We start from the raw sequence: 27,963 nt of genomic DNA on the forward strand, positions 1-27,963 counted from the left end.
CTTGAGAGGAAGCGGGAGGTGGGAGGGTGTGGGTTGGCAGAGGAGAACGCCTGGGAAACTGCCTAAGTGATGGTGATCTGTGTCATGGCAAGCTCTTACAATACCATGGGTTATAGGCAACAGCATCATGATTCACATGTCCTGCGTCTTGCATCAGACACTTGTGTCTTCTAACTAGAACCAAGGCTGCAGTGCTGGGGTCTGAGGTCACCATGATGTGGACTGATGCCTGTGAACTGTGGCTGAGCAATTGCTTTAGGGCATGGTCCCATAACTGGCTTGCTTGTGGATGTTAGAGCCAGGGCTGGACCCAATCACCTGGCTTGAGATCTACAATGCTGGTCAGCCTACCTGTTCTGTGGCTGTAGGGCCAACTTCAGGCACAGATGCTCTTATTAGGACAGGATTCCAGGAGTCGATGGCAGGTAGCTGGCTGGACTCAGGGTGGGTAGGTGTCCAACTGCAGCAATAGCCCCCAAGAAGCTCTGGAGCAGGCACATGGCCTGACAGGCCCTTTGCCTGAACTGAAGCCCCCATTCACAGAATCACAGGGCTGGAAGGGACCTCAGGAGGTCATCTAGTCAAGTCCCCTGCTTCAAGCAGGATCAACCCCCACTAAGTCAGCCCAGCCAGGACTTAAAAACCTCAAGGGATGGAGAATCCACCACCTCTCTAGGCAACGCATTCCAATGCTTCACCACCCTCCTGGTGAAATAGTTTTTCCTAATATCTAAGCTACATCGCTCCCTCTTCAACTTCAGACCATTACTTCTTGTTCTGCCACCTGATACTACTGAGAGCAGTTTCTCACCCTCCTTTTTAGAGCTCCCCTTCAGGAAGTTGAAGGCTGCTATTAAATCACCCTTAAGTCTTCTCTCCTGTAAACTAAACAAGCCCAAATCCTTCAGCCTATCCTCATAGGTCTTGTGCTCCAGCCCCTTAATCATTTTTGTTGCCCTCCACTGAACCTGCTCCAGCTCATCCACATCTTTTTTATACTGGGGGGGCCTAAACCTGGACACAATATTCCAGATGTGGCCTCACCAGTGCCGAATAGAGGGGAATAACTACTACTCTAGATTTGCTCGAAATGCTCCTCCTAATGCACTCTAGTAATGCTGTTAGCCTTCTTGGCTACAAAGACACACTGTTTACTCATATCCAGCCTTTCATCCACCATAACCACTAGGTCCCTTTCCATCGTACTGCTGCTGAGCCGGTCAGTCCCCAGCCTGTAACAATGCTTGGGATTCTTCCGTCCCAGGTGTGGGACTCTACACTTTTCCTTGTTGAACTGCATCAGATTTCTTTTGGCCCAGTCCTCCAATTTATCCAGGTCATTCTGGATTCTCTCTCTACCCTCCAATGTATCTACCTCTCCCCCTAGTTTTGTATCAACTGCAGACTTGCTGAGGGTGCAATCCAGTCCCTCAGCCAGGTCATTAATAAAGATGTTGAACAACACCCAGTCCCAGAACTGAGCCTTGCGGCACTCCACTTGAAACTGACTGTCATCCAGATATTGAGCCATTGACCACTACCCATTGGGCTCAACCATCAAGCCAGCTTTCTATCCATCTTATAGTCCAAGGATCCAATCCATATTTCCTTAACTTATGGACAAGAATGTTGTGGGAGACTGTATCAAAAGCTTTGCTAAAGTCAAGGTATATCACATCCACTGACTACCCCACGTCCACAGAACTTGTTACCTCATCGTAGAAGCTAATCAGATTGGTCAGGTCAGGCAGGACTTGCCCCTGGTGAATCCATGTTGACTACTTTTGATCACTTTCCCCTCTTCCAAGTGCTCCAAAATGGATTCCTTGAGGATTACCTCCATTATTTTCCCAGGGATTGAGGTAAGACTGACGGATCTATAGTTCCCTAGATTGTCCTTCTTTCCTTTTTTAAAGATGGGCACTATGTTTGCCTTCTTCCAGTCATCTGGTATCTCCCCCAGTCTCCAAGAGTCTTCAAGGATAATGGCCAAAGGTTCAGCAATGACCTCTGCCAATTCCCTCAGTACCCTCAGGTGCATTAAATCCAGACCCATGGACTTGTGCACATCTTGTTTTTCTAGATAGTGCAGAACTTGCTCCTTTCCCACAGATGGCTGCTTTCAACCCTACCATACTGCATTGTCTAGGACCCTCATGTAGAAGTTGACTTTGTCCATGAAGACTGACGCAAAAAAATCATTGAGTACTTCAGCTTTTCCTACATCATCTGTCACTAGGCTACCACCCTCATCCAGTAACGGCCCCACACCTTCTCTGATAATCCGTTTATTGTTAATATGCCTGTAGAAACCCTTCCTTTTACTTTTCACATCCTCTGACAGCTGCAGTTCCAATTGTGCTTTCGCTTTCCTGATTACTGCCTGGCATTCTCCAGCCAGATGTTTATACTCCTCCTTGGTCAACTGTCCATGTTTTCATTTCTTGTATGCATCCTTTTTGAATTTAAGCTGACTAAGGATTTCCCTTATTCATCCATGGATCATTCTGAGGTATTGGTTGAGGGCTAAGACTGCTATCTTTTCCCATGCTGGAATTTCCAGATGGCCTAAAGTTTCTTTGGAAACTACCTACTATTACACTACCCAGTCTGCTTTTTTTAAGAGCGGTAGGAAGGCTCTTAGGCATCTGGGAGGGTAACGATGCCAGGTGAATTCCGGTGTGCTGCTCACTGACACCGAAGTCCCAGATGTGGAGTCTAAGCAAGAGGGCTCTGAGATAGGATGAAGCACAGCCTCCATGAAAAGAGCCCTCCAGCACATATTCCACTGTTTCTGAGTTTGAGGGTAAAATTTTTTCTGCAGATGCTGTACTTATTCTTTCTCGGATGCCCCCCAACACAGTTTAAACAGCTCTCCTGAAGGTCAGTAGCATCAGCCTGCTGAACAATAACATGGCTTACAGCCTGGGGAATGGGGCATAGGGTATAGGCATGCCTGGCTCTAAAGTGAACTTCCAGTGCATGAGGTGCTCATATTTCCCACAAGGCTGAACCTGGAGAGATTCCATGCTATCCTTGAAATGGCAGCCATACAGACATGAAAAAGTGAACAACAACACTTTTTGCTGTTGCTTTCAAAAGGGAGAGGGAGAAAACAAGTGTACTATGCGATTCTGATGACACACACCCAGAACCACTCATGGCACATTTTTATCCCATCAGACACTGGGACAGAAACTTGAAATGCAACAAGACAGTAGGAACTGTGACAGAGGTACTCACAGCGCACTGCTGACAAAGTTGACGCTGGCAATGCTAATGGGGACACACTTCCATCAAATTTATGTGCCAGAATGGACATACACCCTTGATGTTGTATAGCCGGGTGCAAGAAAATTGACCCTCAAAAAGCAGACCTAATTTCATAGTGTAGCCATACATAAAATAAAGAAAAGAAAGTCAGCATCCCAACACTCGCTGAATCCTCCAGGATGGAAAAATAAAGAAGGAATGCCAATGGACAATGCTTTCCAGAAAGTTCCAGCGGCACACAATGCAGACATCTTGATCCTACAAAGTGGGACTATCAAGAGATTACTTGAAAGATGAATTAACTTTTCTTCAGGAAAACAGTTAAATATACATGCAATAAACACTCCTAAGGAAAAGTAGCTTATATTGGCAGAAGTTATTTCACCAGCATAATTTACACCGCTTTTCTAAACAAAATAATCAATACCAACAACAGTAATTTTTAGGAATAACTGGATGTACATTAAGCCTTTTATTCAAATAGTTATATTGGTTAGGAACATGATTTTATATTCCTAAACAATAGAGATAGTTTCTAAAGTATGAACCAGGCCTTGGTAACTAAAGTAGTTTGAAAAATGGGTAGTCTAAAGATAAAAGTGGAGTCTAATATAGTTAAGGTAAATACAAAGTCTAGCACAGCATTTCTCAAATATAGCCACACTGGCCACATGTGCATGGCAGCAGCCCCTCCCTGCAGTGCTGAGGGGCTCTAGGGCCAGGCTTAACTGTCCCCTCTTCCCTGCAGAGCCTTGGAGTGCTGGAAGAAGGCTCTCAGCTTTAGCCCCCATCCCAACCTTCAATTGACTCTGGGCTTCAGTCCAGGGTCCTGAGACTTCAGCTTGATTAGCCTTACTTGGCACTGTAGTCAAGGAGCAAGGAGGACTGTAAGTGGCTATGGAAGGGTACTCAGGGTTAGGCAGAGCTGAGGAAGGCAGCAAGGGCCAGAAGCACAAAAATACAACTATAGATTAATTTTTTTTTATTGAGTCTTCTCAATAAAAAAACCTTCTAAAAATAAGTTACAATTATTTGGATATGTATATGTACCTTTTCTAAAGCAAATATTTTAGAAAAATCTGTTAGAGAAGCCACCAATAAGAGCTGGTAGCCACAGTCTGAGGCCACCAAAAATTTACAAACTTCATGAAGTCATTACTCAAAGAATAAGGAAATTGTTGTTTTAATACTGAAACAACTTGTGCTTAGCTGTCTTTTGAAGTTCCTAATGCATACTATGTACACAAATATTTTTTGACCAATTAATTCTGAAAATTCTAAGTTAACCCAAGTTCAGACATCTCTGAAGAGTTTGAATAATGGTGATAGTTTTGTCACTTCTAAACAAACAGTATTTCTTGGGTTTACATAGTTATAGCTTTGGGAATGGGATGGCTATGAGAGGTGCCAGACTGACAAACCAAAAGCTTTCCTTTTAATCTACTATATATTTGAGAGAATCTGTCTATCAGTTCATCCAAGAACACCTCCTAAATGGTAAGAGTTTGAACCACCAAATTTGGAATATAGCCTCCTCTTATCATAACTCAAAGCAAGGTGAGAGAGTTTGGTTGTACCAGGAAAACAGGATGTACCCAGAATTGGATTACTCCTCATGAAACCATACTGAAAAGACAATTACCAGGCAGGTGAAAGGACTAGCTGAAGGAACTCTCTCCCCGATCCAAGGCTACTCCAGCCCTGAACCTCCCACTTGCCCACAGGTGCCCTTTAGGGAGGGCAAGTGGCTGAAGCTCCCCCACCATCCCTGATTCAGAGGGACCTGTTGCTGGCTGATCCTCTGTCAGGAAGTGAGGCAAAAGTGCAGCTTGCTGCGTGCCTCACACTGGCTGTGGAGCACAAGGGACAGACAAGCCTGGACCAACACCAACCAGGGGACATTCATCTTTCCTCTGGCTGTGCCCACTGGAGCTGCAGCAGCCATAGGTAAGCACTTCTCACATGGCCCCAAGCTGCTGTGGTGACAGAGGGCAGGGGTAGTCTTCTGTCTCCGTGGTAGCCTGCAAACTGAACCTCTCATCCACAGCCCCACTCCAGAGCAATGATTTACACAAAGCATATACATTTTCATTTTATTTTCAAGGCGTTCGTTACTGTACTGGTTATTCTGTGTTCATATTTTCAAGCTTTCCTTCGCAAACCTCAAAGCTAGAAACAAAGTGTTTTCAAAATGAAAGCTTAGATTCTGACATCATATGAGTCTGAGAGACATTCAAATATCGAGTCTGTTCTGGTCTGGCTATGGTCTGAAGAAGTGGGTCTGTCCCATGAAAGCTCACTTAATAAATTATTTTGTTAGTCTTTAAAAAGTGCTACTTGGACTACTTTTTTGTTTCGATAGTAAATAGACTAGCACAGCTCCCTCTCTGTTACTACCCCAGCATACGTGTTCCATAATTCTACATGAAGTCCAGCCTTACCACGGTGGTGTTAACTTTCCCTTAAGGAGGGAGCCAAGCCTGAGGACCCAGCAGAACATACATTATATTTAACATATTCACTCTATGATAAAAGATCTCAAATAATCTGTAATATAATGCCATTGAATTAATTTCTGATACCTTTCCCTCCTTCTAGAATTTTGCATTTGTATGTAAGTCATTGCTTTGTTTCACACATTGTTACTTCTTGAATTAACTAAGAGTGCAGAGTCTTTGCTCTGGTGCCCCCTAAAACTGATTGTTCAAGAAGTAGTCATTAAAAGTGCTGACAAATTGCTTCTCAAAATTTTGTCCATTTTTGTCATTTGTCCAATTTATGCGCGAAATAACCTAAAAGCTCCATTATTACACTGGAGAGAAAGGGTGGTTGTTCCACAATAGTGACCGTTACATAAGATTTCCATTTTTAAAAAGGGGGAAAGAGTCAATAAAAAGGACAGGTACCTGTTCTGTAACTCTGTGTTTTATAGTAACAGAGAGGGAGCCGTGCTAGTCTATATACTATCAAAACAAAAAGCAGTCAAATAGCACCTTAAAGACTAGCAAAATAATTTATTAGTTGAGCTTTCATGGGACAGACCCACTTCTTCAGACCATAGCCCTACCAGAACAGACTCAATATTTGAATGGCTCACAGCTGGTATGGCTATGGTCTGAAGAAGTGGGTCTGTCCCACGAAAGCTCACCTAATAAATTATTTTGCTAGTCTTTAAAGTGCTACTTGACTGTTTTCTGTGTTTTATGTAATTGTTCTTTGAGATGTGTGTTGCTCATGTCAGTTCCACAATAGGTGTACATGCTCACCACGTGCAGTAGTGCGGGAAGTTTTTTGGCCAGCAGCTTCCAGAGTTGCCCTTTCTTTGGCACCACTCTGCCATAGAATAAGAGGTGCTACACTACTCTTAACCTCAGTTCCTTCTTCCTGGAAGCTCCAACAGTGGGGAAAGGAAGACTTGGTGTGGAATGGACATGAGTAACACATCTCAAAGAACATAAGTTATAGAACAGGTAGACATCTTTTCTTTGAACACTTGCTCATGTCCATTCCACAACAGATGACTCCTACCCACCTCGGATGGTAGCCAAGAACAAAGCCACAGAATTGCCCTGGTGAACTCAGAACAGTCTCTAGTGTGGGTGACAATGGCATAGTGAGCGGCAAATATGCGTATGGCCACGTAGTTGCCCTAGAGATGTCCTAGATCAAAACCTGAGCCACAAACGCCACTGACAAGGCTTGTGCTCTCATCAAATGAGTTCTCACAAATGGCAGGGTTCCCCAGCCAGATCATAAGCAGCATAGGTACAGGATGTGGTCCAGTTAGTGATCTACTGCATAAAGACCAGCTGGCCCCCATGAGTTCATTGCCAAAGATGAACAGATTTCTGGGATGGCTTAGTCCTGTCCAGATAGAAAACTAAAGCCATCCACACATCCAGACAGTGAAGAAGCCTCTCCTTATTAAAGGAGTGAGGATTGGGACAGAGAACTGGCAGAAAGATGTCCTAGTTCAAATGGAAGGTTTGTCAACACCTTCCAAAGGAAAGCTGGATGGGGGGAGGAACTGGACCTTATCCTTATGAAAGGCTATATGTAGTGGCTCCACGGTCAGGGCTCAAAGCTCTGAAACATGCATAGCTGATGTTATTGCACAAGGAAGGCTGCCTTCCAGGACAAGCGTGACAAGAAGCACATGGCCAGTGGTTCATACAGCAGGTCTGTGGGCCTAGATAGGACTAGATTCAAATTGCAAATGGCGGAACCAGAGGGCTGACTTGAGGAAAAAAAAAGACGTGCCAACCCTTTGAGGAATCAGGCCTTCAAACCCTGGGAGACTATTGCATGCCTTTGCACTGGGGGATGCAATGCTGAAATGGCTGCCAAATGAAGACAGAGAGAAGAGAACACCAAACCCTGGTCCATCAGGTAAAGCAGGTAATCCATTGGATTAGGGCCCCCCCTAGGGAGATGCCAGAGTCTGTCACCCAGTGCACCAACCTTGATCACATAAGCCATGTAGCTCTGCCCTCTCAAGAATTTCCTACTCTTGAGAAGGATGCACCAGGTGGCCTCCGAGCAGGCCTGCGCCTGTGGATTCAACCACACAGCATCTACACCATGAGGTGCAGGGACATAAGGTCGGGTGAAGGAGACAGCCATGGTCCTGCAACAGGCAGTGCAGATGGAGTAGCAATGTGGGAGTACCAGTAAACTTGACAGGGTCCCAAAAAACAATGCTGCCATGCCCACACTGGCAGAAAGATCATCAGGCCCTATCTTCTTGAGGACCTTGCTGATGAGCAGGAACGTGGGAATGGGGAGTGAGAATGCACAAAGCAGGCCCTCCATCCAGGACAGGAAAAAGGCATTTGAAATGAAGCCTTTACCCCAACCCCTCTTTGGAGCAGAAGAGGGGGCAATGGCAGTTCTGCCTGATAGCAAACAGGTCCACCCTGGGGATGTGCCCTACTCTTCTGGAGGACCAGGTGGACCACTTTCAGGTGCGAAGTCCACTCATGGTGAGAAGTCCCAGTTTAAGAGATCTGCAAAGGAGTTCAATATGTCCAAAAGATGATGAGTTTACACACTGATGTCATGCATGATGCAGAAGTACCACAGTGCAAGGCTCTCCTAGCAGAGACTTCTGGAGTGGGCTCCACCTTGCTTGTTCATATAGAACATGGAAGCCATGTTGTCCATAAGGACTCTAACTGCCCTGCCTGCAAGACCAGGGCAGAATGCCTCGCAAGTGATATGTACTGTTCTGAGCTCCCTGACATTGACATGTAGGCTCATCTTGCCTGGGGGGCACTGAGACCCCAAGAACATTACCCTAGCGTTCACCAGCTGGGTCTCCCCATTTGTGGGCCAATATATCTGAAACAAGTTTAACTGGGGAAGGTCAGCTGCAGAACAGGACCCCAAACACATTTTCAGAAACCACCAACTATTGGAAGGAGGCCAACACAGAGGCTGGAGAGGACCTTTTCCAAATGGTCCTTGATTTGCAAAAAAATCTGATGCAAACAACATTGGCTAGGGGCACATGTGGAGCCCGGCATGTTGAGCAACATAAATACAAGGTATCGCACTCCCCAAGAGGTGCAGGCAGGTTCTGACCATTGTTATCTGGAACTGAGAAATGTCTCTGAGGTGAGCCCTCCGAGTCCGGAATCTGTGCCATGGAGGGAGGCCCTGGCAGTCTCAACAGCCAGTATCGCTCATATAAAATATCTTCTAACCTGGAACTAATGAAGACCTTTTCTCATTCAATAGGAGGCCTACAGCCTCCTGACTCATGAACAGGAAGGTGATGTGGCCCAACATTTGGGACCTGGATCTGCCCTTGACCAACTAATTGTTGAGGTACAAAAACATCTGGACCCTCCAGCACCTGAGGTAGGCTGCTACCACTGACATATACTTGTTGAAAACCCTGGGTGCTATAGTAACACTAAATGGGAGGACCTCAACCTAGTAATGAATCTGGCCTATCACAAATTAGAGAAAGAGTCTGTAGCTCTCAACTATGGAGATGTGGAAGGGTATGTCCTTAAAATCGAAAGCAGCAAATCAATCTTTAGGATCCAGGGAGGAGATGATAGAAGATAGGGAAACTTCAGGTGCAGGTACTGCTAGGGGAAAAACTTCCAGCATCAGTATACATGGCAAGCACACACACATATATTTTGGAACGGACATGAGGAAGCACAAGATGGAGAATCAGTATGATGAGAATTCCAAATGTTTACTGGAGTTTATGCAATGCTTAAATATCTATGGCACTATGCAGTGGAAAAATATAAAGGTTAGCATTTTTTTTTAAAAACTAAAACAGTAGAATGACTAAGATTTTTTTGGCATCTGACATTGTCTTTAGATCAGATTTATGAAATTACATGTGCCTTTTTTTCCCAAGTAGCCTGAAGAATGTTCAAATACATGAGAAAAGGTTTAAAAAGTCACTGGTGAAGTTTGACTTAGTTACTTAAGACAAAGTATTATGGCACATTATGTTGACAACATGGCATCACATATTGAATTTGAGTCTACTCAAAGAGCCAGACTATCTCCTGAAGTTGCACACTTTGGTAGGAAACGTCAAACATTATGTAGACTTATCTCCTGTCATTAGGCTAAATACAGGAGTAAGTATACAAATGAAACTCTATCAGAAGGATAAACACAGAGAAGAGGAAGGAGTTATTTTAGTTACGTGTCAATACAGATGCAAAAACAAATAGACACAAACTGGCCATCAAATGCTTACTTCTGAAACTAGACAAAGGTTTCTAATCAACAGAAGCTGGAACATGCTTCTTGGAAAATTATTCCAATGGTTTATTTACTCACTGTAAAAATGATGGCTAGAAAAAAGTATGCTCCGAAGTCCATGTTGCAGCTTTACTAATCTCAGCAATTAATACATTCTTGAGCGTGGCTACAGATACCGCACATCTAGTTGAAGATGCAGTCACATGCAAGAGGCTCAGTAAACAGTCAAACAGGTATAGATCCAGAAACACATTTTTAAAAGTCTCTGAATTGGAATAGTAAATTCCCGTAGACATGTAAACAGAAAACAAGGCTAGAAAGCTTCCTGAATGGTCTGGTTCTACTCAAACCAAAGGCCAATGCTCTCTTACCAGTGTGTGGAAGGTAACTTCCTTTTTAGGCTGACAAAGCTTAGGGGGAAATGGGAAGGTGAGCAGTCTGACAAATATGAAATTTGGATAAAGTATTCAGTAAGAATTTTGGCTAAGTCATAACAATATATTACCCCTGGAGTGCAAAATAAGTAAAAGGGCCCAACATTACAGTAGCTCTCCCTTTGCATAGAAGTGATAGCCACAAAAAAAACATCTTTATAGACTTTATAGCTTTAACTGAGCACAATGCTATTGGCTCAAAAAGTCTAGTTTACAGACAGCTAAGAACAATAGTGAAAGCCCAACATAGCCAAAATGGAGTAGAATCTCTAAAATAGGCAGAAAAAAAGATCTGTAATACCACACAGAAATCTCACTGTGGTAAGAGGTGTCGAAACTGAGAAACTTACCGGTGAGTGAAAAACCGTTAAAGTTAGTAAGTGAACATTGATGGAACACAGTGACAGACCTACCTACCTAGGTTTTTAATTCCAACAACTAGTCAAAAAGACTGCAAAAAAAAAAAGGATTAGAAAGGGGAAAGATGAAAGCCTTTACAAAGATCATTGATATTTGTGGAGGCAAGTAGGTTTTTAAAGCCTTTAGCCCTGAAAACCAATCGAGGATACCTAATCTAAGTTGCAGATATTCAAAGTGTGGTGTTCATTGTGCATTCTGAAACAAGCAGTCCTGTGGCACCTTAAAAACTAAACAAATTATTAAGTCTTGAGTTTTCATGGGTAAAAATACCCTCTTCAGATGGGTAATGAAGATTACTGACCAAATCTTGAAAGGCTTCCATTAGGTGAGCAACTGTAGGACCCAACTAGGTATAAACACCTATTTTGGAGACTGTGCTAGTTGGGTATAAACTGTCCAAAGCCATCCTTGTTCTTAGAAATGTAAACTGACATTCTTATTAAACATGCAAGCTGCCACATTTATCAAAATTTGCTGACATGTGCTTGCTGTAGCTTGACAACTGAGCTGCATTCTTTGAATAAAGTTAGAGTGAGAAACCTGTTGAGTGGTAGATAAGCACAACCTGTCACTACATCCAGAAATACTTCTATATAAAAATATTTGCCACACAGAAGTCAAACCTAAATCCTCCAGCTTCATTTGTAAACCTGAACTGCAGAACAGTGATGTTCTTGTTTGAACTGCCAACAGCACATCCTTATAAGACCAGTCATTGAGGGGGCAAGTCATGGTATGGAAAGACTGTTACTCCTAAATGATAGACATTGATTGCTAAAACTGATGTGATTGAGAAAACCTTGGGAGTAGAATAAAGGCTAAGAAGTAGGACCTCATTGTGACACTGTGCCCCCATATTTATGAATATACATAATCTGATATGCTATATGCAAAGTAAGAGACTGAGTCAAGAGCTTACCATCCTCTCCATATATTCTATTTGTGTGCATATATCATTCTTGTATATGAAGCTAGAAATATGAAGTGTAAACCTGCCTACTAACATAGGCATAATTTCTAGTGAAAGCCATTAGTGATAAAGTTAATAGCCCAATGCTCAAGGTAATGATCTGCAAATTGTTTTGATTTTTCTGTAAGCCTCAACTGTGGTTGGTCCTACAGAGACATGTGATCATGCCAACTGGTGCTAGAATCCACCTAGAATTTGGTATTTTTCCATTAAGATGAGTAGGATAAAGCAAAGGATTCCTACCTGCGCAAATTCTACTTAAAGAATGGGAAGCAATCAATGAGCCTTAAGCTGGCTCTTGAAAATTGCTTCCACACTTACAGAGAACAAACAAGAAGCTGTTAGGCTCAGGCTAGAGAAAAGATCAGCTCTCATTTGATGGATTTTACCTGAAATAAGGATGGAGGTGAGACATACAATCTTAATGTCTTAGGTGTAACAGATGTGTTTTTATTATAAATTAGTAATTTGTTTTCATCTGTTTTCACTTGAAATCTAAATTTGTATACCGAAAAGTTATTTTTATTATCAAACCCAGCATAAATAATTGTTACATGGCTGACAGGAGGAGAAGAAAGGATTGACAGCTATGACTCTCTTTCCTTGACAAAGAGAGAAAAGACTATGAGCGTTCTTTGTGTAAAACCTTCACACAGAATAAGATGGCTCTACCTGGGGGTTTTGGTCCCTTTTCAGGGCTGAGCTCCTGGCTGTTGTTAAGTCCACGAAGCTGTGCTCCTAGATCCTTCAAGCCTCACAGAGATATTATCAGCATCTATGTTACTCTTCTGTGTGGCTGTCTTCCCAAATCTGTGCCCTTCCTGAGGGACACAAGCACACTGGCCCAGCAGGTCAGGGCAGTGGGGCACCCCAGAAGGCATGTAGGTAAGTTCAGTATTATGATTGGCATACCAGGTGACAGTCCCAAGGGGACCCCTATGATCCATCCCATCACTGGGTACAGGTAACAACTGTGATAGAATGTGAGACAAAGTAATTTTCTGTGAAAGAAACAAACTGCTATATGAACATAGGCATCTTTGTGGTTGAGAGTTGAAAAACAATCCCTGGACTCATGGTAGATTATTATAGCTGCTAGAGAAACCATCCACGATTAACATTTTTGTTCAGTTGTCTAAGCTCTAGTTTTGACCTCCAACACCACGTACTTGATCAAGTGGAAATGGTTCTATACCCCCTAAATGTAGGTGCCTTGTGATATCTCCGGTGTCAATAATTGATCGAGAGCAGATACTAAAGAGGAAAGGGAAGGGAATGGGAGGACAGGACAGAGGTACACTGCATTATAATAACCAGATGTAAGGGACTCCTATACCCATTTGTTTGGCATTATAGCTTTCCATGCCTCTCAAAATTAAAAAAAATGGAGTTCTAATTGAGAAACAGGGATAGCACAGTGCAGCCAAGAAAATTACTATTTGGGTTTGTTTAAGATGCTAAAACAAAACTGGTGTTTGGAAGATGCTGATAGGTAAGATGAGAGAGTTATTGGCCACTTTTTAGAAAAGTCTCCACCTTGTTCCCAGCAGTTCAGTTAGCCTACCGAAAATGGAACATAATGGTTATGTATCCACTAATATTCCTCTTTCAAAAGAGGCATGCAAATGAAGGAAATAAAAATGCAAATGAGGCATATATTTACATATCGGGCACCTCATTTGCATATTTTTTCAAAAGAAGAAAAACAGTGTAGACACAGCTCTTTCAAAAGTAATCCCCATCTTCAAAAGGACTCCTTTTTCTCCTCTCTCTTTTTTTTTAAATAAAGAAGCACTCTTTCAAAGATGGGGATTACTTTTGAAACAAACTCACACTGCTTTTCTTGTTTTGAAAGAGCCTCTTTCAAAAGAGTATGCAGATGAGATGCCAGATATGTAAATCTGTGCCTCATTTGCATTTTTGATTTCCTTTATTTGCATACCTCTTTCAAAAGAGAAACGCTAGTGTAGACATAACCAATGTGATTTTTGTGACAAATTACACCAGCTAAGTGTTACAGTTTAATTTTCAGACATATAGGCTATGTCTACACTAGCCGAAATCTTTGAAATGGCCATGCACATGACCATTTCGAAGATGACTAATAAGGCACTGAAATGAGGAACGGCTGCGGCTCTTCAAAATTGCCACTTCGCACTGCCGCATGGCTTGTCCAAACGGGGGTACTTTTCGAAAGGACCCTGGGAACTTCAAAAGCCCCTTATTCCTATCTGCTGATAGGAAGTACCCCCGTTTGGACAAGCCATGCGGCATACTGCATACTCTTGAAAGAGGTTCTTTCAAAAGAAGAAAAGCAGTGTAAGTTTGTTTCAAAAGTAATCCCCATCTTCGAAAGAACCCTTCTTCCTTAAAATAAAAAAAAAAGAGAGAAAAGAGAAATATTCTGCTGATAGGAATAAGGGGATTTTGAAGTTGGTAGGGTCCTTTCGAAAAGGAGCCCTATCTGGACGAGCCGCGCGACAGCAAAAAGCGGCAATTTCAAAGAGCCACAGTCAGCAGCATGCATTTCAGGGCCTCATTAGTAATCTTTGAAACGGCCATTTGCATGACCATTTCAAAGATTTGGGCTAGTGTAGACACAACCATATGGTACCAAAAATGTAAATGTAGCCCTACACTGTCTGAAAAGAGTCATCTGTGAGACTGTGAAGAACTGAAAGGCCATTAAATAATAAGTCCTCAAGGGGCTGATTCACTAAGACAACTGAAGCCAAGCAAATGGGGTTGCAGTGCTGACTACATCAGGTGAAGCCTGCAAAGGCAACTTCACCAACAGCTGACCCTACGTTCTTATGACACTAAACCAATCCCAATGCTCCCAGATGCTTTCATTATGATACTGAACTTTTCTAGTTCAGGCTGGCAGATTTTAAGATCTTTTCACAGTAATTCTGTACCCTGAACTCTAATGTTGCAAAAGAAAGTCCAGGTGCTTCTTACATCTGGATAACTTTTTGAATAAGCTGTCTACTCTGCATAAACTATGTCCAATGACCAGAGAATTAAAAAAGAATACCAGTTCCATAAACAACCATGCCTGATATGTATGGCTACTTCTATTCTGTTTTGCCAGGCAGTTTTAGTTGGCTCACGAAGAGCTTCATTAAAATCAGATGCATCTCCCATCGTGAAGAAAAAGTATGCAATATTTCCAGGACCCTTTGATGGGAATCCTAGAGTTCTTCCAGGAGAACGTGAAGCATTTCTGAGAACTGCTTCCTTGAGTCCTGGAATTGTCACTAGTCATCATCTAATGGTAATACTGATGGCATTACAGCTTCAGCAGATGTTTAGGAGAGATTAAGTGGTGGTGGGGGGATTATCTCCTGGTCTACCCTTGCTGCTTACTCCTCAAAACGGTCTCCTCTACTAATTCAGAGTGGAGAAACTGGACAGACTACCAGGTAGTGAGACCTTCTACATTCCTTCTGAGACTGAATTGGAGACCCCCAAAACTGTCAGAGCTACACTGCGTATGGATCCAGTAAGACCAATGGGAAGAAGTGTAAGGTAGGAGAGGAGAGAACCATTGTTGATCATCCCAAGTTTTAATGGCCAGGGATTTTGGACCCTGCCAGTGTCCTCACTGCAACTAATGGCTTCCTTATTTGGCTTACAAAAGGAGCAATGAACATCTGAAAAATACCTGTGAACAAAAGGGGAGGACATCTTTCCCAGGGTGGGAAAACCATATTCTGTTCTGAGAATTAGACTTGGAGGGTACACCAGAGAGTTTTACCAATAAAACTGGGGTTATGTCAACAAAAACTTGGGGAGCATCTACACACACACACACACACACACACACACAATACTTTTTGTTGACAGTCTGTTGACAAAACAGCCTTTTCTCGGACAGCTTTATTGCTCTCCACGTTGAGGAATAAACTTCTGTTGACAGAGTTCTGTCGACAAAAGTGCAGCGTAGACACTTCTGTTAATAGAGGGGGGTCCTCCATGGCGCCGGACAGCGGAGGCCAGGAGATGCTCTCTCCACTGCAATCAGTGCTCTATGCCTCGTCCTCCAGCCACCTTTAAAGATTTAGGGAGCTCAGGAAGCCCCATACCAAGAAGTGGCCAATGTGGAAGTAGACAGAATCCATGCTGTCTGCAGCCACACCTCAGCAGCTACTCCCAGAGCAGGAAGCCATGTCTCAGACCACCAAAGACCCCCCTGGGCCCTCCAAGAACACCCCCGCAAAAGGGGGGAGGGTCACGGGACTCCCTCCGGATCACTAAAAAGTGGAGACCCTCCTGGTCCAGGACAGAATTTAAAAAAATACCTCCCAGACCTGTGAACAGATGAGGCTATGCTCCTGGATCTCTCAAGCCAAGTGTTGCAATGCCCCAGACTATGCCCATCTCACAGTAGCTCTAGCAGAGTGCAGACACCCCACCCAAACCCTCAAACAGGTGCAAGCTAAAAGTCAAGGAGCTCTGCCCAGGCTATATATGCGCCTGGGACACAAGATGGCATTGGGGCAGGGATGGCCACCTGTGCCTATTAAATTGGGATCCACACTAGCTCCTGGGGGCAAGGATGGTGCCCCCAGAACAGCCCCCTCCAATATAGCAGAGGAGACCCCCTCAGCCCAGCAGGAAAATGAGCCAGAGCCAGGTCAGACTACATTCCCAGAGCCTCGGTAAAGCCGGATTCTGAGCCCCATTCCAGACAGGGGACTCTTATAATTGCCCTGGACTCAGGGTCCCTCAAGTGAGGGTGACATGCACAGCAACCCCTACCTGTTAAAGGGACCATCAGGTGCGTACCCCATGGACACATTCCTCAGGGCTTGGGAGGGAGGAGGGCGCACCTGCCATGGCTGGGCATAGGCCAGCCACATGGGCAGTACGCTGCAGGCCACACATATGTGTGTTTGGAGGGCTGCCCTGTGCCTGGCTTGCTTGCTATCCATATGGGGACCCCTGGGTGCTCAGGCACCCTCTTGGCCAGCAGATCATTGGGTGGAGAGGATCTATGGGGGTACAGCAGTCAGCCAAGTCCCATGAGGCAGTGCCATCCACAAGTGCCTGTGCACCCAGGAAATCCCCATCTCAGAGTGGGTGGGAGGTGGGCTCAAGTGGACTGTGTTGCAAGAGGAACTCACCTTGTTCCCCTTTCTCCTTACAGCCGCATGACTACAGGGAGGGGCCAAGCCCCCACTTCCCACTCTAATCCACCAGGGTCAGCAAGCCCCACTGCAGGACTGGTGCCAGAGCACTCCACCCACCGAGAGGCTGCTGATACCAACATGGGGCTGCCCCTGTGCTGGTGGCAAGGCCTGCTGCAGGGTGGATGGTGATCCCCTGCATGCCCACATGGCTGCTCTGCAGCAACTGAACAAGCTACTGGAGTGGCAGGTGTGAGACAAGGAGGCATGGTGGTCATTGGAGCAGGAGAGGGACACATAGGAGTGGATGTGGTCCTGGGCCAAACTGATGGGTCACCTGGCCGCTGTCATCACCGTGGCTCAGTCACTCCCAGGTGCCCACCCACTCCACTGGCCCTGCTCTGCCTGTCTTTCCCCACGCAGTCCTTGACCAGTGGGGTGGATTATGGCCACGGCCACTCAACAACTCCCCCCCTGCTTCCACTGCCTTCAAGCCTCCTGTCCTGCCTGCGGAGCCCATTGCTGAGACCCCCTGATATGCCCACCAAGACCGAGACTGCTGAACCCTCCCCACCCCTGTGCTCCCAGCCCCATCCCAGCCCTGACAAGGACAGAAAACCTGAGGACAGTAGAGCATCCCATGGCCACCATGGTTCATGGCCCCCTCAGCAATAATACTCTCTGTCCAAATCACCCTTCCCCACTGTATATAGAATCATAGAACAATAGAGCTGGAAAAGACCTAAAAAAAGCCATCAAGTCCAGCCCCCTGCCCTAGGCAGGGCCAAACCCATCACAGCAGCCCAGCCAGGGCTTTGTTGAGGCAAGACAAACACCTCCAGGGATGGAGACTCCACTACTTCCCTGGGTAGATCATTCCAATGCTTCACCACCCCCCTAGTGAAAAAGTTTTTCCTAATGTTCAACCTGGACCTTCCCAACCACAACTTGAGACTATTGTTCCGTGTTCTGCCATCTGTGACCACTGGGGACAGCCACTCTCCAGCCTCTTTGCAACCTCCCTTCAGTAAGTTGAGGGCTGTTATCAAACCGCCCCCCTCAGTCTTCTCTTCTGCAGACTAAACAGTCCCAATTCCCTCAACCTTTCTTCATAGGTCATATGCTCCAGCCCCCTAATTATTTTGGTCACCCTCTGCTGGACCCCCCCCCAGTGTATCCACATCCTTCCTATAATTGGGGGCCCAGAACTGGACACACTACTCCAGATGTGGCCTCACCAAAGCCGAATAGAGAGTAACAGTCGCTTCTCTGGATCTACTGGCAACGCTCCTCTTGATGCAACTTAATATGCCATTAGCCTCTTGGCTACAACGGCACACTGTTGACTCCTATCCAGCTTCTCGTCCACTACAACTCCCAGGTCCTTTTCTGCAGAACTACTACTGAGCCAGTCGGACCTCAGCCTGTAACAATGCCTGCGATTCTTCCAGCCCAAGTGCAGGACTCACACTTGTCCTTATTGAACCTCATCAGATTTCTTGCAGCCCAGTCTTCCAATTTGTCTAAGTCACTTTGGACCCTATCCCTACCCTCCAGCATATCTACCTCTTCCCCTAGCTTAGCGTCATCTGCAAACTTGCTAAGGGTGCAATCCAACCCCTCATCCAGGTCATTGATAAATACGTTGAACCGAACAGGACCCAGAACCGAACCTTGGGGCACTCCACTACAAATCCCGCTGCCATCCCGACATCGAGCCGTTGATCACTACCCGCTGGGTCCAACCTTCGAGCCAGCTTTCTATCCATCTTACCACCCATTTATCCAATCCACATTCCTTTAACTTGCTGACAAGAATATTGTGGGAAACCATATATAGTTTCTTCCTAACACTGTATGTAGTTTTATGTTAATGTTTATTCACCATCTTATCCTTCATTACAGCTGCTTACTACAAAGCTACTATCCTAACACCCCCTTGTCATCAGAGGGGCAGTGGAGGGGATGGGTGTGTGGTGTCAGGGTGGGGATGAGGGCCTGAGGACCCTGCAAGGGCTGCCCTGGGTGGGGGTCATTAGGGGCCATGGGAGAAGCTCTTGTGGAGGGCCTCCCTGAGGCACAGCCCCTCATGGTCAGCTTGCCAGTTTGGGGACATGCCCAGCTGCTTGTATCCACAGGCAGCATTGGCCAGCCTCCCTGGGGGGAGAGCCTCATCCTTACTCTCCACTATAGCACAGAGAGCACAACACATCCCCATCACTTGTGGGACTTTTGGTTCCCCCACATCTGGGCAGGAGAGGAGACATTAGAAGCAAGTCTTCAAACACCCAAAGGTGCTCCACTGTGGTTTGTGCCCAGTTAAGGTGGGCATTGAACAGTTCCCGTGTGGGGTCCAGGTGCCTGGTGTATGGCTGCATGAACCAGGGCAGCAGTGGGTAAGCTGCATCACCCCTAAGGGCATGTTGGTGTCTTCACTGGCTAGCTTGGGGAGGGAAACAAAACACCCCCGCCTCTACCTGGCGGCAGAAGCTGAGAGTTTCTGAAAACCTGAGCATCGTAGACCAGCCCACATAGATGTCCATAAATTGGTCACAGTGGTCTACCAGGGTCTGCATAACAATAGACTAGTGCCCATTGCAGTTTATATGCTGGGTGGCATGGTGTTCCAGGGCTCAGACAGGGATGTGTGTGCCGCCAATTGCAATGAAGCACCGCAGGAATTCCAGTGAGCCAAAGCCGGTGCAAGAGGGGGGCCGTCCAGAGCAGGGTGTCCTTGATAGCCCTGACAACCTGCAAGGGGAGGAGACTGAATGCACATGTGAGTGACCAGGGTGATCCTTGTCCCCTGTGACCCCCAGACCAACCCCCAAGCTGTAGGTCTGTAAGGGAGAGAGTATATGGTTCACCAGTGACAGGACTCCCTCCTCACTGCCCCTACAATATTGGGGTCCCCTGGGCATGACACCCCCCCCGCATGCTGCCTGAGTACAGAGAACACCTTACCTGCATAAGCACAGCCCTGACAACAGATCTGTCCACCCCAAACTGATTCCCAACTAAATGGTACCTGTCCAGCGTGGCAAGCTTCCAGAGGGCTATTGCCAAACATTGCGGGGTGCATCCACATGTCCTCCCTTCAGAAGGTGGGGTAGAGCCTGGCACGGAGCTTGAGGAACGTTGCCCTACTCATCCTAAAGTTTTGCACCCACTACTAGTCATCCTATTCTCCCATGATGATGCAGCCCCAGTCAGTCAGTGCTGGTGGGGTAATGGCACACCCCCATATGATCTGTGGAGATGGCTGGGGATGCCCCTAAGGCAGCAAGGACAGGGCCCCCAAAACAGCAGGTGAATGATGACCACTGGGACAAAGCAGCAGCAGCAGCAGCTCGTATGGGATCCAAGACATGGCTGGGGGCTGCTCTGGGTCCATGGAATACAAGACAATATGGGAATATACCTCAGGCTGTGTGCGCTCCCTGAACAGGCTGTGCTGTCCCTCCTGAGGCTTGCAAAGCCTCTGGTGTGCAGGGGCAGCTGTGTGGGGGGGAGCCCTTTAAATGCATGCCCCGAAAGGCCTTGCTAGCCTTGTGACCCCATCCGCAGCATATCCTGCCCTGATTTCTGTAAACAGAGCAGCAGGCCTGTAGGGCTGCTGTCTGCCAACAGAGCAGAACACTGCTTTTGTGCATAGACGCAATAGATCAACAGAAGAAGTTTTGATGGAAGATCTCTTCCTATAGGAACCTCTGTCAACAGATCACTGTAGTGCAGACGTGCCTAGAGAAAAGGAAGCTCGTTATACTGAGTTCAGCTAATCTACAATAGGAGCCGTGGGCGACACTCCTCTCATGGTCGACAGAAGATCTGTGATTACCCTGGGACTAGGGATCAAGACAGATACTGATCTAGAAGACTATATGGTGTAGAACTGGGAAGGCTGCTTTGAAAGCTACATGACCTCAGGAGTCTGCAGGAACTTATTTGCTGTGACTTTCCCAGCAACTTTGGAAAATTGTTCCAGTGGTTGGTTACCCTCAATTGACAATTCAGGTCTTCCTTCTCAGCTGAATTTGCCTAGCTTGAACTTCACTGGGTTCTGTTGAGTCTCTTTCTCCACTAGACTTAAGAGTTAGTTAGTTATTTGCTTTTCCATCTTGGTACTGTAATCGAGTAATCCCTTAGCCTTCTTTGTTGTGGTCTACCCTAAAGGCATATTACTTTACTTTTTAAAACACAGTCAGTCAGTCTCACACCTCTTTGAACCCTCTCCAAATTATCAGCATCGCCTTTTATTTGTTGACACCAGAACTGGATGCAGGATTCAAACAAACAGCGATTAAATCTATCAAAACAAAAAGCAGTCAAGTAGCACTTTAAAGACTAGCAAAATAGTTTATTAGGTGAGCTTTCGTGGGACAGACCCACTTACGAAAGCTCACCTAATAAACTATTTTGCTAGTCTTTAAAGTGCTACTTGACCGCTTTTTGTTTTGATAGTGTATAGACTAGCACAGCTTACTCTCTGTTACTATTCAGCGATTGAATCTGTGATTAAATAAGCCATTACCCCTACCAATGCATCCAAAGACTACATTAGTTCCTTTAGTCTAGGTGGGAAGGCCTGTCAGGAGGCTAATAAAGAGTGGGTTTGGCCTTCTTCCCAGATGATTGACGGAAAGAACAAAGTCAGTCTGTAAACAGGAGAATTTTGGAGGGAAAAAATAAAAATAACCTGCTTTTCCTGCAATATAAACACATCCATTTAAGCCTCTACCCTGCAAGTGAAGGGGTCTGCTCACTTCTATCCCTCTGCAAGAGCAGAGCCTTACAGGTTAGAGGCATCTTGTTCAGCTGACATACATTTGAGGATTTTCAATCCCATAAAGGCAGCACTCACAAAAATAACTAAGTCTGATTCTTTCAACTCTAATTGATAAAAAGTCAGTAAATATTAAAACTACAGATAAGATTAAAGGTACACAAAAGAAAAAAACCCTCATTCTCAAGCAGAACTTTTATGCAAAGATTTTAATATTTTGACAAGTGATATTTTTGCAGTTGTAAGGCTTTAAAGTCACTGTTGCAGGAAACTATTTAAAATATGCTTAAAAGCCATTCTTTTGCACTGATTTTGGATTAAAAAAAGGCATAGAGATAAGCATTGGTATGATCCAAAATCATAAAAATAAAAACCAAGTTTTGTGAAGCCTAGTTATACTCCAAACTTTTCACACCACCATATAATCAGTGTTCAGTAAAACAAATTCAGATGAAGAGAACTATACCATTTTTTAAAGATATTGATAATTTATTCTAGAACCATATATTAACGATAATTGATGGTTGTTCACATAACCACACAGTGTCATTGCTACCATCTCTACTAGAACAATTTAGGAGGAAAAACTTCAGTATGCCAGATCCCCAGCAGCTTTCACTCTTCATCCATGGCAGCCCATGCTATCATACCACCTTGGTAACTGCTCCTCAATGTGAAGCAGGAATGCTGAAGGCACAAAGTCCCAAGATGCCTCTAAGCTCATCTCCCCACCAACTCCTTCACCCTTTCTTAATTCTTTGTTCTCAAGCTGGGACTTCTGATCAGCTTCTCTGCTGACAGGTGATGAATTCTACCTGCCTTTGTCCTGGTGTCTGCATTTGCCATTGTTTTCTCAGGTTCTCCACCAAGATAAGGACTCACCAGGGCTCACCATTTTCAATCACACATTTCAGATGCAGCTAGTCATTCATATCCATATCTCTCACCTGTCCATGAGACCAAAAAAGTCCTCTTCCCCACTCTACATGCCCCCCCACATACCACCCGTAACAAGTCAACACAGTGGAAACTGAAGCCCACATCTGGGGGAGGAGAATGACATGTCAAAAATACAAATTTCCACTGTGTCAAAATGGTTTATCAATATGATTAAATTGCTTAATATTACACATTTTTACATGACTTCACACTGTTATGACAATTTCTTTACTACCCTTTTCTCATACTGCTAGCAGATATTGAACAAAACTGTGCCAAAGTTAAATAAATCATAACATGGTAATTAAATTTGGTCTGTAGATGGTTTTCACTTTTTTAGAAGTCTTTTCTAAAGCACAAAACAGAATTATGAACAGTTACCATGCCCATAGATAAGAGAAGTTACTCACTTGTGTGGTAATAACGGTTCTTCGAGATGTCCCTGTGGGTGCTCCACATCAGGTATCCAGCTGACCCCAGTGCCGCAGTTCAGAGATTTTTTTCAAGCCGTAGTTAGTCAGACCACGCACGTGCAGGAACGCGCTGGGCCCTTCATGCACTTTTAGTCACATGCGCGATCCCATCCAGGCCTGTTCCTCAAAACCACAGTGGAAGTATCTGAAAAACAAAAGCAGAAACTCCGAAGCACGGAGGAATGGGTGGGTCATGGAGCACCCACAGGGACACATCTCGAAAGAACCACTGTTACCACACAAAAGTGAGTAACTTCTTTCTTCTTTGAGCGGTCCCCGCAGGTGCCCCACATCAGGTGACTACACAGCAGTGACCCCAAGACATGGAGGAGGGTACTGGAGTTGTGCCGCTTGCCACAGAAAGCACTGTTGCCAGAAGGTGCATGTCCTCATCCATGTGGTGATGTAGCATTTAGCAAGTATGTTGTAGGACAACCATGTTGCTGTTTTGCAAATGTCCTTCATGGAAACTCCTTTGAAAAAGAGGCTTTCACCATTGCCATGACAGACTGTGCTTTGGGCAGAGCTGATAATGCGACTTTCCACAATGAGTAGCATATCTTGATACAAGATGTTAATATTTGAGATCCTCTGTGATGACAACCCTTCGATCTCTGGGCAAGGGATACAAATAATCTGTTTTCCAGAAAGGTTTTGTTTTGTTTATATAAAAGGGTAGGACCCTCTTTACATCCACTGAATGGAGCCTTATCTCCCTATTTGAAGCATGCATCTTATGATAAAAGGATGGTAATATTATTGTCTCATTTATATGAAATTCCTAGGAGATCTTGGGGAGGAGCGCAGGATATAAATGCAGTATCATGGTGTCGTTAGAGAAGGTGGAAATCGCCATCACTGCAGCCAACTTGCTGACTCTACAGGCCAAGGTGATAGCTAGAAGAAACCCCATCTTTAAGGTAAGTAAATGAAGCGAAACAGTAGCTAGTGCTTCGAAAGGTGGTCTACACAGAGAATATCCAGCACCAGGTCCAAGCTCCAAAGAGACAAAATTGATTTATGAGCAGGGTACAAGTCTGCAAGGCCTTTCAAAAACTGGGTCATGATAGGATGCACAAAAACCACTGACCCTTCTTTTGTATGCCTGAAAGGTGATATAAGTGTAAGGTGGACCTTTAAGTAGGGCAAGCCCTCCTTGTTTAAGGGCAAGCAGTTAGTTTAGGACTGTAGGTATGGGCACCTCCAGAGGATGTAGTTACTTGCAGGAAGACCAAGAGGTAAACTGCTTCCATTTGTGGACATAAGTCTTTCGCGTGGAAGCTTGTCTACTACACTATCAGTACTTCCTTTGACCTGCTCGGAGCATAGGTTCTCTGTGGCACTGAACCAAGAAAATCAGCCACACCATAAGGTGTAATGTTCATGGTTGAGGATGAGTCAGTGCTTCTCGAATCTGTGTAAAGTGGTCCAAGACAAGAGGGAGGGGGCATGGTGGGCAAAATGACATTTGATGTCAAACTGGGAACCAGTCTCGATGGTCCTACACAGGGGCTATAAGGATCAGGTTGGCCTTCTCAAGCCTCACCTTTTCCAGAACCTTGTGAATAAGTACTGTTTGGGGAAAAGGCATAAAGTAAGGGTCCTTTCCATGGTATGAGAAATGCATCTCTGAGAAACCAGGATCAAGACCTACCCTGGAGCAGAAACTAGGGCTTTTTCTGCTGTTGCAGATTGCAAATAGGTCTCTTTGATGGACACCTCAAAATTTGGAAGATGCAGTGAATTACATCAGAATGGACCTCCCACTTGTGGTCTGGGGCAAATTGCCTGCTCAGCAGGTCTGCCGTGACATTGCTGATACCCGTTAAGCATGAGGCTCTTAGAGTTATGTTGTTGGCAATGCACCAGTTCTATAGTCAAACGGCCTTCACATGTAACTTGGGAGACCTGGCTCTACCTTGTTGGTTGACATAATACCAACAATGTTACCACAATGTTCTGATTCCAACTGCTGTACCCCATATGTACAGTAGAAAGTGTTTGCCTGCACTGAACACTGCTCTGAGCGCCAGCATATTTAGATGTAGGGCCATTTCCTGTTGTGACCACAGTGCTTGTGCTGATTTGTCTTGCATGTATGCCCCCAGCCTATGCTGGATGTGTCCATCGTTATAAATGCAGAAGCCTGGAGCTGGTGAAAGGGAATTCCTGAAAGTAAGTTTTTGGGGTTCATCCACTACCACAACGATTGCAGAACCTCTGTGGTTGGCGACACCTGCTTGTGAACGGTGTGTTTCATTGGACTATATACTGTCGCTAGACAATGTTGGAGGCAGTGAAAATACAGTCTGGCATTTTGTACTACCAACGTAGTGGCAGCCACATGGCCCAAAAGCTGGAGACAAGTTATCACCTGTACTGTAGGCCTGTGTGTTAAGATTTGTATGAGTGATTGAATGGTGTGAAAGCAAGGAACAGGTAGGTACACCCTTGACATGGTAGAATCGAGGCAGGCCCCTATAAATTCTATGTCCTGTGGGGGTTCAGTGGTTGATTTCTGAAAATTGATAATAAGGTCCAGAAACTGAAACCTCTTCACAGTAATGTTTATCATACAAAGGACATCCACATGTGAGTGACCTTTCAACAGGCAATCATCTACTTGTGGAGAAATGAAGACCTCTAAACAGTGTAGGTATGCTGACACCACCAAGTGTGTCTTTGTGAAAATTCTGGGCACCAACGAAAGGCTGAAGGGCAGGACTTTGCATGGAAAACATTCCATACCTAGTGTGAACCATAGAAAGTGCCTGTGCACAGGGTGAATAGTTATGTGAAAGGATGCATCTTGTAAGTTGAGGACTGTGAACCAATCCACACCATCCAGTGCTGTAATCATAGAAGTAATGGTCACCATCTGTTTGCAATATCAGTTGAGGGTTCATAAGTCTAAGATCAGTCTCCACCCCACTGTTTTCTTCTCTGTGAGAAAATAACAAGAGTAGAATCCTTTGTCTCTGAATTTGTCCAGTACCCTGTCCATATCTCCTATGGATAGGAGGTGACCCACCTCTTGTTTCAGCAAAGTCTCATGAGAGGGGTCCCTGAAGAGGGATGGGGGGGAAGGAGTTGGTGGGAGGGTGTGGAATGGGATGGCATATCCTGCAGAAGTGATCTCCAGCACCCCGTTTGTCTGTGGTGATGGTCATGCACTGTTGGTAGACTAGTCTGAGGCAGTGATGAAACAGGTCTGTTACATCTTGTGTAATGTGGACTCCCGTACATGAGGCAGTATATCCTTCTTGAACTATTGATTTCAAAATAGGCTTATCATCATCTGGGAGATATTTCATTAGAGACATCAATTTCATACAGTTGTCAAAGTTGTGCTTGGAAAGGTGTGTGGTATAGTTAGCCATGCATAACAACAACAACAACGTGGATTATGAGTACACCTTTCGTTCAAATAAATCAAGCCTCTTTGCTTCCTTGTCAGACACCCTAGACTTATATTGTGGTGTCTTCGACCTCTGCTGCAATGACTCCACCACTAGAGAGTTCAGCTGAATGTGGGTAAACAAGAATTCCATACCCTTCGATGGGACAAAGTACTTTTTATCTGCTCTCTTATTGGTTGGTGGAATAGAGGTGGGAGTCTGCCAGGTGTCATTTGCAGCCTCTGTAATGGTGTCATCCAGTGGAACAGCTCTCTTAGATGACGTCGGAAGCTTCAGGTTCTTTAGGAGCCTATGCTGTTTTTCTTGCACCTCTGCAACCTGGAGGTCTTGTGTTTGGGTGAGCCTCCTTAAAAAGAGTTCCTGAAATTGCCTAACGTCATCAGGAGGTGATGTGTCACCAGGGACAACCGCATCATCCAGGGAGGATGAAGAGACATCCATCTGATAGGCCTCCACCTGTTCCTACACAATTTCTTCCAATTGTTCCTCTGTGGGTTCTGGGGGAGCAGTAAGCACTGCCTCCAGATGTCCTCTTGAAGAGGGGGGGGAAAAAGAAAAAAAATCAGTGTCTCTTTGGAGGTGGGGATGTAGAAAGTCTGTACAAGGGACACGACTCTAGAGATCTGTCCCTGGATCTGTAGTAATAATGTCCCTGATGGTGGTCTCGTGAGGATAGGAGTGCAGCTAACAGGAAAAGCACGATCCTGGTGAAGACGAACAGGACTGCGAATGCCTTCTATAAGTATGATGGTGGAAGGAGTAAGGTAAATGAGATCATCTTGAGGATGGAGACACTTGATAAGAGTAATCATGAGGGTGGTGTGATTGTTTTAAGAAAGGCGATGGAGGTCTGAGCCAAGGACAAGGAGGTCTGAGGAAGGGAGATGGAGGTCTAAGAAATGTAATGGAGGCATTGGAGGCTGTTCTGGTATAATTGGGGACAGTTAGGAGACAATGGTGATGTCATGATGACCAAATCAGGAGAAGGGCTATGGTGCTGTGTTTGGGTTTGCACTTTCCTGGGTTGGTGAAAAGAGTGGCTGTCAGAGGCTGAGGGGTACAGTGTCAATTGACCCGGTGCCAAGACAGCTGTAATGTACTCAGTGTCATCAGCATCAGTGCAGCATCCAGTGGTGCTGTTGGTCTTGGCATTGTTGGTGCTAGCCGCAGTTCAGAAAGTCCCGGTGCAGGTTCCATGAGCACCGAGACCCTTGGTACTGTGGATTTATGTTCCAAATCCTCCGGTGCCGATGTTATTCTCGGTGCCAGTGATGACTGTCTTGCTGCTGCAGTTTCTGCTGGCAGCCGCTTAGAGACCTGTGAGCTCCTCTGTTCCAAAGCATGTCTGTGCACCTGGGCTGGAGCCACTGATTTCTGCTCTT

The 27,963-nt window shown here is 45.2% G+C and overlaps 1 protein-coding gene across 6 annotated transcripts in view; it reads right to left on the reverse strand.

Moving 5' to 3' along the window:
• The window catches only part of LCORL (ligand dependent nuclear receptor corepressor like), a 156,644-nt gene that overhangs the window by 98,151 nt on the left and 30,530 nt on the right, over positions 1-27,963 (reverse strand). Inside the window, exon 1 of one of the 6 annotated variants that reach the window (XM_074992542.1) lies at positions 23,100-24,139. The exons of the other annotated variants lie outside the window; for them this stretch is intronic. Coding sequence (XP_074848643.1) covers positions 23,100-23,148 — 49 coding nt within the window. The 5' untranslated portion in view covers positions 23,149-24,139. Of the gene's footprint in view, positions 1-23,099; positions 24,140-27,963 lie in introns of those variants that run through there. 6 annotated transcript variants of the gene reach the window in all.

This window comes from Carettochelys insculpta, chromosome 4 (genome assembly GCF_033958435.1).
Source record: "Carettochelys insculpta isolate YL-2023 chromosome 4, ASM3395843v1, whole genome shotgun sequence".
Lineage (NCBI taxonomy): Eukaryota > Metazoa > Chordata > Testudines > Carettochelyidae > Carettochelys > Carettochelys insculpta.